This window comes from Lampetra planeri, unplaced genomic scaffold (assembly GCF_965212315.1).
Source record: "Lampetra planeri unplaced genomic scaffold, kcLamPlan1.2.h2 scaffold_333, whole genome shotgun sequence".
NCBI classification, from domain to species: domain Eukaryota; kingdom Metazoa; phylum Chordata; class Hyperoartia; order Petromyzontiformes; family Petromyzontidae; genus Lampetra; species Lampetra planeri.
This window is the reverse complement of record NW_027615156.1, coordinates 43,280-55,000: the sequence shown is the minus strand read 5'-3', so window position 1 is coordinate 55,000 and position 11,721 is coordinate 43,280. Positions and strand designations below refer to the sequence as shown.

Below are 11,721 nucleotides of genomic sequence, written 5' to 3'. Positions count from 1 at the left end.
AACTGGAGCCGGTCATGAGCACACTGCCCAGGTATGGGAAACTCTCTACTCTCTCCACAACTGCCCCATCACCGATTGGGAGTTGTGGGGGCGGAGTGCCCGATGGTACAAAATACCCAGGCAGGTGCTTAGTTTTGGTGGGGCTGATGGTAAGGCCCCACCTCTTAGTGGCACACTCCAGTCTCAGCAGCAGCGTCTCCAACTCCTCTTCTGAATGAGCAGCTATTACCAAATCATCGGCATACATAACGTGGTTGACCAATAGGGAGCCATCCCTTGATCGCACCCGGGCGTCGATCAGCCTCCCATTATATCTGTACCAAATGGTAATTCTCCCGGTACAGCTATTGAAGGCTTCACGAACTACGCAGTCGAAATAGATGTTAAATAATGTGGGAGCCAGAGGACATCCCTGTCGCACCCCAAGGTGTACAGGGAAAGGCTCCGACTCCCGGCCACGTAGTTTTACCCGGGCCCGCTCACCATCATGAAGGTCCTTAATGATCGTGAGCAGAGGGTCAGGGACTCCGAAAGCACGAAGAACAACCCAGAGCCCAGTCCTACTGATGGTATCATAGGCCTTGACCAGGTCAATAAAGCAGAGATGTAGGTCTTTTTGGAATTCCCTACACCTCTGCTGTAGCAGACGGACAGAAAATATGGCATCTGTGCAGGACCGCCCTTTCCTGAAACCACATTGGGGCTCCGCAAGCCTCTCCTCAGCATGCCTAGCAAGGCGATGTTGAATAATCCTTGCCAGGACCTTACCCGGCACACTGAGGAGTGAGATGCCCCTGTAGTTGTTACAGTCGGTACGGTCCCCCTTCTTAAAGAGGGGGACCACCAGGGCATCCTTCCAGTCCTGCGGAACCCGTCCAGTGGTCCAGACTGTTGTTATGATGTCATATAGGGCAGTCTGTGCACAAACGCCACCCTCCCTCAGCATTTCGCCTGGGAGATCATCTCTGCCCGGTGCCTTCCCTGGTCTCAGACTCCGGATCGCCCTCAGTACTTCCTCAACAGCCGGTACCTCAGCCAGCCACTCACAGGGGGTGACCTCTTCCAATATTTGAGGCACCGCAGCCTCAGCAGGGTTATCCCCACTTTGTGCCATGATGTTTTCCTGGCTGAGAGATTTTCCCTCCCCCAGGACCTCACAGAAATGCTCAGCAAATCTGCAAACCTGTTCCTGGGGGTCGGAGATTGGATCACCGTTTTTTTCCTCTAATGATGGTAATAGGTGTGGCGCTACAGGTTACTTTTTTGATGGAGTTAAATAGTGATTTGTGATCGCGGGCTACTGAGGCAGACTCCATCTCCTCAGCAACCCGCGACCACCACCCATCCTTACAGCGCCTCACGGCTCTCCGAACCTCCGAGCGAAGACTGCGGTAAACCTTCTCTGACGTGGGATGCTGTAGGCGATGAGAGTGGGCCTGTCGCTTTTTCTCAATTAACCTGAACACCTCCTCCGTCAGCCAGGGTTCCCGGGGAGGTCTGGACCGCGTACCCAAAGCAGCCATTGCAGCTGCATGAGTCACAGTCTTAAACCTCGCCCATTTACCCTCGACATCAGGTGGAGTGGGGGACGATGCCAACCCCAGCTGCAAGCGCTGATGAAATTCTCGCTTGCAACTTTCATCAGCTAACTTAGACCAGGCCACTTTTGGTTGGAATGGGATCCTGGGTGTACACCCACCACCGGAGTGGAAGAATGGCAGGCGCATCTTACAGATGACTAGTCGATGGTCAGAGGGCAGATCAGCTCCACGGTAGGTCCTGGTGTCAAGGACATGGGCTCGCATCCGCTGGTCCGTCACTACGTAGTCCAGCAGATGTTCTTGCTTGGACCCGGCATGCATCCATGATGTTGTGTGGATGCGCCGATGCCGGAAGAGCGTGTTGGTAATTACAAGCCCATGGGCTGCACAAAAATCTAGCAGCCTCCTACCGTTATTATTGAGCTGATCTGGCCCATGCCTTCCAATCACTCCAGACCAGGTGCCAGCATCATGACCAACTCGGGCATTGAAGTCACCCAACAAGATGACTCTGTCCCGAGTGGCCACTTTAGCCAGCACCTGTGACAGGAGGTCATAGAAAGCGTCCGACTCACCGGCTTTGCCTGCATCCCTCCACGGATGTTCGTCTTCGGTGGGGGCATAAGTAACCACGCCCACCACTCCTCGCCTCTGGTTGATGGGAAGGCGAGCCCAAAGTATCCTGGGGCTTACAGCTTCCCACACCTCACCGCCACGCTCCCACGCCCCCTTCATTCTTTTGTTCAGAAGAAGAGCCACTCCCTGTTGTTTGGCAGTCTCCTGCCCCGAGTAGAGGACTGTCCACCCCTCATGGTGGCAGGAGCCAGAACCGGTCCACCGGACCTCCTGAATGCCACAGAGATCCAGGCGGTACCGGTCCAGCTCCCGACAGAGGAGTGGCAGCCTCTCCTCCGCAGTGAGCGTTCGAACATTCCACGTGGCCATCCGCAATGGTTTTTCGTTGTTTCTGGAGGAGCCCGAGGGTTAAAATTCAATCTCCTGGCTCCGCCAAATGGGGTTTGGCCAGGAGACGTCATAAAAGCCTGACCCCCCGGGGCCTCCGGCACAAGCTTATTAATTACAGGTTCATGTTTAATTCGTAGTTTAGTGGTGGTTAGTTGAAGGTGGAGGGGTTACCAGCCCCTCGCACCCGTCCAGAGCCCCCGTTTAGCCACTGACGCCATGAGGGGAGAGGCCAATGGGCATTGGCCCTCCCCCCACAGCACTGCCCACGACAGTGTTGCCCGTCCGGCACCGCACAGACACACAAACACACAGACACACACACAGACACACACAGACACACACAAACACACAGACACACACACAGACACACAAACACACACAGACACACACAGACACACACCGACACACACAGACACACACACACACAGACACACACAGACACACAAACACACAGACACACACACAGACACACAAACACACACAGACACACACAGACACACACAGACACGCAGACACACACAGACACGCAGACACACAGACAGACACACAGACACACACAGACACACACAGACACACGCAGACACACAGACACGCAGACACACAGACACGCAGACACACAGACACACACAGACACACGCAGACACAGACACACACAGACACACACACGTGATGCGAGGTGGAGCTCACTCGCTCGCTCTCTCTCGCTCCACGTCACTCGCTTTCTGACCCCGTGACCCTTACTGGACACCTGTGGAAAAAGAGCTTCATAGTTCATCGGATTCCTCCACGCGAGAACTACTGCCTCCGTAGCTCCTGAGAGCCCCCTAACCCTCGCCCCCTAACCCTCGCCCTCTAACCCTCGCCCCCTAACCCTCGCCCCCTAACCCTCGCCCCTAACCCTCGCCCCCTAACCCTCGCCCCCCTAACCCTCCCCCCCTAACCCTCGCCCCCTAACCCTCGCCCCCTAACCCTCGCCCCCTAACCCTCGCCCCCTAACCCTCGCCCCTAACCCTCGTCCCTAACCCTCGCCCCCTAACCTTCGCCCCCTAACCCTCGCCCCTAACCCTCGCCCCTAACCCTCGCCCCCTAACCCTCGCCCCCTAACCCTCGCCCCCTAACCCTCGCCCCTTAACCCTCGCCCCTAACCCTCGCCCCTAACCCTCGCCCCTAACCCTCGCCCCCTAACCCTCGCCCCCTAACCTTCGCCCCCTAACCCTCGCCCCCTAACCCTCGCCCCTAATTCTCGCCCCCTAACCCTCGCCCCCAACCTTCGCCCCCCAACCCTCGCCCCCTAACCCTCGCCCCCTAACCCTCGCCCCCTAACCCTCGCCCCTAACCCTCGCCCCTAACCCTCGCCCCTAACCCTCGCCCCCTAACCCTCGCCCCCTAACCTTCGCCCCCTAACCCTCGCCCCCTAACCCTCGCCCCCTAACCCTCGCCCCTAATTCTCGCCCCCTAACCCTCGCCCCCAACCTTCGCCCCCCAACCCTCGCCCCCTAACCCTTGCCCCCTAACCCTCGCCCCCTAACCCTCGCCCACCAACCCTCGCCCCCCAACCCTCGCCCCCCAACCCTCGCCCCCTAACCCTCGTCGCCCCCTAACCCTCTCCCCCTAACCCTCGCCCCTAACCCTCTCCCTCTAGCCCTCGCCCTCTAGCCCTCGCCCTCTAACCCTCGCCCTCTAACCCTCGCCCTCTAACCCTCGCCCTCTAACCCTCGCCCTCTAACCCTCGCCCCCTAACCCTCGCCCTCTAACCCTCGCCCCCTAACCCTCGCCCTCTAACCCTCGCCCCTAACCCTCGCCCTCTAACCCTCGCCCCCTAACCCTCGCCCCCTAACCCTCGCCCCCTAACCCTCGCCCCCTAACCCTCGCCCCTTAACCCTCGCCCCTAACCCTCGCCCCTAACCCTCGCCCCTAACCCTCGCCCCCTAACCCTCGCCCCCTAACCTTCGCCCCCTAACCCTCGCCCCCTAACCCTCGCCCCCTAATTCTCGCCCCCTAACCCTCGCCCCCAACCTTCGCCCCCCAACCCTCGCCCCCTAACCCTCGCCCCCTAACCCTCGCCCCCCAACCCTCGCCCCCCAACCCTCGCCCCCCAACCCTCGCCCCCTAACCCTCGCCCCCTAACCCTCTCCCCCTAACCCTCTCCCTCTAACCCTCGCCCTCTAGCCCTCGCCCTCTAACCCTCGCCCTCTAGCCCTCGCCCTCTAACCCTCGCCCTCTAACCCTCGCCCTCTAACCCTCGCCCTCTAACCCTCGCCCTCTAACCCTCGCCCCCTAACCCTCGCCCCCTAACCCTCGCCCCCTAACCCTCGCCCCCTAACCCTCGCCCCCTAACCCTCGCCCCCTAACCCTCGCCCCCTAACCCTCGCCCCCTAACCCTCTCCCCCAACCCTCGCCCCCTAACCCTCGCCCCCTAACCCTCGCCCCCTAACCCTCGCCCCCTAACCCTCGCCCCCTAACCCTCTCCGCCAACCCTCGCCCCCCAACCCTCGCCCCCCAACCCTCGCCCCCCAACCCTCGCCCCCTAACCCTCTCCCCCCAACCCTCACCCCCCAACCCTCGCCCCCCAACCCTCGCCCCCCAACCCTCGCCCCCCAACCCTCGCCCCCTAACCCTCGCCCCCTAACCCTCGCCCCCTAACCCTCGCCCCCCTAACCCTCTCCCCCAACCCTCGCCCCCCAACCCTCGCCCCCCAACCCTCGCCCCCCAACCCTCGCCCCTAACCCTCGCCCCCCAACCCTCGCCCCCTAACCCTCGCCCCCTAACCCTCGCCCCCTAACCCTCGCCCCCTAACCCTCGCCCCCTAACCCTCGCCCCCTAACCCTCGCCCCCTAACCCTCACCCCCTAACCCTCGCCCCCCCAACCCTCGCCCCTAACCCTCGCCCCCCAACCCTCGCCCCCCAACCCTCGCCCCCTAACCCTCGCCCCCTAACCCTCGCCCCTAACCCTCTCCCCCTAACCCTGGCCCTCTAACCCTGCCCCCCTAACCCTCGCCCTCTAACCCTCGCCCCCTAACCCTCGCCCCCTAACCCTCGCCCCCTAACCCTCGCCCCCTAACCCTCGCCCCCCTAACCTATGCCCCCTAACCCTCTCCCTCAACCCTCGCCCCCCAACCCCTCGCCCCCCAACCCTCGCCCCCCCAACCCTCGCCCCCCCCAAACCCTCGCCCCCCAACCCTCGCCCCCTAACCCTCGCCCCCTAACCCTCGCCCCCTAACCCTCGCCCCCCTAACCCCTTGCCCCCTAACCCTCTCCCCTAACCCTCGCCCCCCCAACCCTCGCCCCCCCAACCCTCGCCCCCCAACCCTCGCCCCCTAACCCTCGCCCCCCCAACCCTCGCCCCCTTACCCTCGCCCCCTAACCCTCGCCCCCTAACCCCTCGCCCCCCTAACCCTCGCCCCCTAACCCTCGCCCCCCTAACCCTCGCCCCCTAACCCTCTCCCCCAACCCTCGCCCCCCCAACCCTCGCCCCTAACCCTCGCCCCCCAACCCTCGCCCCCTAACCCTCACCCCCCTAACCCTCTCCCCCTAACCCTCGCCCTCTAACCCTCCGCCCCCTAACCCTCGCCTCTAACCCTCGCCCCCTAAACCTCGCCCCCTAACCCTCGCCCTCTAACCCTCGCCCCCTAACCCTCGCCCCCTAACCCTCGCCCTCTAACCCTCGCCCTCTAACCCTCGCCCGTACCCCGTGTGGCTGTTGCCAGGCAACAAGGGAGCGGTGGGCGTGTCCTTCGTGTTTGGAGGAACCCTCCTTCGGCTTCGTCAACTGTCACCTCACCTCGGGCAACGAGAAGACGCACAGGTAGTAGTAGCGGTGGCGGTGGTGGCGGTGGTGGTGGTGGCGGTGGTGGTGGTGGCGGTGTGGTGGTAGCGGTGGTGGTGGCGGTGGTGGTGGTAGTGGTAGCGGTGGTGGTGGCGGTGGTGGTGGTGGCGGTGTGGTGGTAGCGGTGGTGGCGGTGGAGGTGGTGGCGGTGGCGGTGGTGGCGGTGGTGGTGGTGGCGGTGGTGGCGGTGGTGGTGGTGGCGGTGTGGTGGTAGCGGTGTGGTGGTGGTGGCGGTGGTGGCGGTGGTGGGGTGTGGCGGTGGTGGTGGTGGTGGTAGCGGTGTGGTGGTAGCGGTGTGGTGGTAGCGGTGTGGTGGTGGTGGTGGCGGTGGTGGTGGTGGCGGTGGTGGTGGTGGCGGTGTGGTGGTAGCGGTGTGGTGGTGGTGGTGGCGGTGGTGGCGGTGGTGGCGGTGGCGGCGGTGGTGGTGGTTGCGGTGGTGGTGGTGGCGGTGTGGTGGTAGCGGTGTGGTGGTGGCGGTGGTGGCGGTGGCGGTGGTGGCGGTGGCGTTGGTGGCGGTGGCGGCGGTGGTGGCGGTGGTGGCGGTGTGGTGGTGGTGGCGGTGGTGGTGGTTGCGGTGGTGGTAGTGGTAGTGGTGGTAGTGGTGGTGGTGGTAGTGGTGGTGGTGATAGTCGTGGTGGTAGTGGTAGTAGTGGTGATAGTAGTAGTGGTGGTGGTGATGACCTTTGACCGGCCTCCCCTCCCCCCCTCCCCTGACACCACAGCAAGCTGACCGCTCGCCGCGTCTGTGTGTGTGTATGTCCGTGCGTGCGTGTGTCTGTGCGTGTGTACATGTGTGTGTTTGTGTGTATGTGTGCGTCCATCAAAAAAGTAACCTGCAGCGCCACACCTATTACCATCATTAGAGGCAGATTTGCTGAGCATTTCTGTGAGGTCCTGGGGGAGGGAAAATCTCTCAGCCAGGAAAACATCATGGCACAAAGTGGGGATAACCCTGCTGAGGCTGCGGTGCCTCAAATATTGGAAGAGGTCACCCCCTGTGAGTGGCTGGCTGAGGTACCGGCTGTTGAGGAAGTACTGAGGGCGATCCGGAGTCTGAGACCAGGGAAGGCACCGGGCAGAGATGATCTCCCAGGCGAAATGCTGAGGGAGGGTGGCGTTTGTGCACAGACTGCCCTATATGACATCATAACAACAGTCTGGACCACTGGACGGGTTCCGCAGGACTGGAAGGATGCCCTGGTGGTCCCCCTCTTTAAGAAGGGGGACCGTACCGACTGTAACAACTACAGGGGCATCTCACTCCTCAGTGTGCCGGGTAAGGTCCTGGCAAGGATTATTCAACATCGCCTTGCTAGGCATGCTGAGGAGAGGCTTGCGGAGCCCCAATGTGGTTTCAGGAAAGGGCGGTCCTGCACAGATGCCATATTTTCTGTCCGTCTGCTACAGCAGAGGTGTAGGGAATTCCAAAAAGACCTACATCTCTGCTTTATTGACTTGGTCAAGGCGTATGATACCATCAGTAGGACTGGGCTCTGGGTTGTTCTTCGTGCTTTCGGAGTCCCTGACCCTCTGCTCACGATCATTAAGGACCTTCATGATGGTGAGCGGGCCCGGGTAAAACTACGTGGCCGGGAGTCGGAGCCTTTCCCTGTACACCTTGGGGTGCGACAGGGATGTCCTCTGGCTCCCACATTATTTAACATCTATTTCGACTGCGTAGTTCGTGAAGCCTTCAATAGCTGTACCGGGGGAATTACCATTTGGTACAGATACAATGGGAGGCTGATCGACGCCCGGGTGCGATCAAGGGATGGCTCCCTATTGGTCAACCACGTTATGTATGCCGATGATTTGGTAATAGCTGCTCATTCAGAAGAGGAGTTGGAGACGCTGCTGCTGAGACTGGAGCGTGCCACTAAGAGGTGGGGCCTTACCATCAGCCCCACCAAAACTAAGCACCTGCCTGGGTATTTTGTACCATCGGGCACTCCGCCCCCACAACTCCCAATCGGTGATGGGGCAGTTGTGGAGAGAGTAGAGAGTTTCCCATACCTGGGCAGTGTGCTCATGACCGGCTCCAGTTTATCAGCAGAGGTCTCACTCCGAATCAGTCGAGCGGCAATATCTTTTCATCGGTTGCGTAACGCTGTGTGGAAGCTACCTGGTCTGTCGCTCCGCACGAAGCTACCTGGTCTGTCGCTCCGCACGAAGCTTCAGGTCTTCTCGGCCACGGTCATTCCCTCCCTTCTCTATGCTTGCGAAACGTGGACCCCCCTAGTGGAGCATCTTCGCCGGTTGGAAACATTTAGGCTGGCCTGCCTACGATCCATCCTGGGTTTAACCAGGCTGGATTGTGTGAGGAGCTCACAAGTCCTTGAAAGATCTGGGCAAAGTCCCATCAGTGAGCTCCTCCGGCAGGCAAGGCTGCGTTGGCTGGGTCATGTAGCCCGCATGCCCAGCCACCGCATGCCTAAACAGCTTTTGTTCGGCCGGATCGAGGGGGCTAAACGGGCGCGGCACGGGCTAGAGAAGAGATGGAGTGATGTGGTACAGGAGGACGTGGAGCTGAGTGGACTTGCCGATGACTGGTACCAGCGGTGTCAAGATCGGCCTCAGTGGAGGAGGCTCGTGAAGGACGCTACTGGGCAGTTGGAGGCAGTCGCCCTCCAACAACAACGGAGGGCGGAGGAGCGACGCTCACAACAACGAGCGGAGCGCCGGGTGGCTAAAGCACAGCAAGTTGGCACAGTAGGGGGCACAGGTGGTGCATCAGCCAGTCATCTCGGTCATCTCGGTCAGTCGACCCGTGGCACCTGGGTCTGCCCCGTGACCTCCTGCCAGCGGGCGTTCGACACTTCACGTGGCCTCAAGGTGCACATGGCCTGGCACAAGCGTCGTGGTGACGTCACCGCCACTTAGTGGCGAATGGCGGTTGTTGTCCGTGTATATGTCTGTGCATGTGTGCATGTGTGTGTCCGTGTGTATGTGTCTGCGCGTGCATGTGTCTGTGCGTGTGTACATGTGTACGTGTGTGTGTTTATGTGTATGTGTACGTGTGTGCGTGTGTCTGCGCGTGTGTACATGTGTACGTGTGTGTGTTTGTGTGTGTGTGTGCGTGTGTCTGTGCGTGTGTACATGTGTATGTGTGTGTTTGTGTGTATGTGTGCGTGTGTGCGTGTGTCTGCGCTTGTGTACATGTGTACGTGTGTGTGTGTGTGTATGTGTGCGTCCGTGTGTATGTGTCTGCGTGTGCATTGTGCATGTGGGGGGAGCGGTAGTCTATTGGGTAGCGGCACTGCACTACGAACCCGACGACCCGAGTTGGATTCCCGTTCACGGCCAACACCAGTGACGATTATCTGAACCGGTCCTGGGCCTCCCCTAGGTCTACTCAGCCTCAAATGAGTACCTGGTGGAGTGTGTAAACATCGCCACTGGGGAGACAAAGGCGGTCGGGCGTGGCGCTGGCCACCCACCCCCCTCGTGTGCCGTGTTGGCCTTCATAGCTGCTACTCGCAAACAGCACTTGCCCCAAACAGTCTGTTACAGGCTACACGGGGGATCTGTGTGTGTGTGTTTGTGGGGAGCGGTAGTGCAATGGTGAGCATGCTTCACTCACTCACTCACTCCACTCACTCCACTCACTCACCCACTCACTCACTCCACTCACTCACTCCACTCACTCACTCCACTCACTCCACTCACTCACCCACTCACTCACTCCACTCACTCCACTCACTCCACTCACTCACTCCACTCACTCACTCCACTCACTCACTCACCCACTCACTCACTCCACTCACTCCACTCACTCACTCACTCCACTCCACTCACTCACTCACTCACTCCACTCACCCACTCACTACACTCACTCACTCACTCCACTCACTCACTCACTCACTCCACTCACTCCACTCACTCACTCCACTCACTCCACTCACTCACTCACTCTACTCACTCACTCACTCCACACACTCACTCACTCCACTCACTCACCCACTCACTCACCCATTCACTCACTCACTCACCCACTCACTCACCCACTCACCCACTCACTCCACTCACTCACTCACCCACTCACTCACTCACTCCACTCACTCCACTCACTCACTCCACTCACTCACTCCACTCACCCACTCACTCCACTCACTAACTCACTCACCCACTCACTCACTCCACTCACTCCACTCACTCACTCACTCACCCACTCACTCACTCCACTCACTCACCCACTCACTCACTCACTCCACTCACTCCACTCACTCCACTCACTCACTCCACTCACCCACTCACTCACCCACTCACTCACTCACTCCACTCACTCACCCACTCACTCACTCACTCCACTCCACTCACTCCACTCACTCACTCCACTCACTCACTCCACTCACTCCACTCACTCACTCCACTCACTCACTCCACTCACCCACTCACTCACTCACTCCACTCACTCACTCACTCACCCACTCACTCACTCCACTCACTCCACTCACTCACTCACCCACTCACTCACTCACTCACCCACTCACCCACTCACTCACTCACTCCACTCACTCATTCACTCACTCCACTCACTCCACTCACTCACTCACCCACTCACTCACTCACTCCACTCACTCACCCACTCACTCACTCCACTCACTCACTCACTCACCCACTCACTCACCCACTCACCCACTCACTCCACTCACTCACTCACCCACTCACCCACTCACTCCACTCACTCACTCACCCACTCACTCACTCACTCCACTCACTCACCCACTCACTCACTCACTCCACTCACTCACTCACCCACTCACTCACTCACTCCACTCACTCCACTCACTCACTCCACTCACTCACTCACTCACTCCACTCACCCACTCCACTCACCCACTCACCCACTCACTCACTCACCCACTCACCCACTCACTCCACTCACTCACCCACTCACCCACTCACTCCACTCACCCACTCACTCACTCACTCACTCACTCCACTCACTCACTCACTCACTCACCCACTCACCCACTCACTCCACTCACTCACTCACCCACTCACTCACTCACTCCACTCACTCCACTCACTCACTCCACTCACTCACTCACTCACTCCACTCACTCCACTCACTCACTCCACTCACTCACTCACTCACTCCACTCACCCACTCACTCCACTCACTCACTCACCCACTCACTCACTCCACTCACTCCACTCACCCACTCACTCACTCACTCACTCCACTCACTCACCCACTCACTCACTCCACTCACTCACTCACTCACTCCACTCACTCCACTCACTCCACTCACTCACTCCACTCACCCACTCACTCCACTCACTCACTCACCCACTCACTCACTCACTCACCCACTCACTCACTCCACTCACTCACTCACCCACTCACTCACTCCACTCACTCACCCACTCACTCACTCACTCACT

The 11,721-nt window shown here is 60.0% G+C and overlaps 1 protein-coding gene across 1 annotated transcript in view; it reads left to right on the top strand.

The window, feature by feature from the left end:
• LOC144740890 (phosphatidylinositol 3,4,5-trisphosphate 5-phosphatase 2A-like) overlaps window positions 1-11,721 on the top strand; it is a 63,333-nt gene that overhangs the window by 17,942 nt on the left and 33,670 nt on the right. Inside the window, 2 exon segments of the mRNA XM_078623592.1 lie at window positions 6,215-6,258; window positions 6,260-6,312. Coding sequence (XP_078479718.1) covers window positions 6,215-6,258; window positions 6,260-6,312 — 97 coding nt within the window.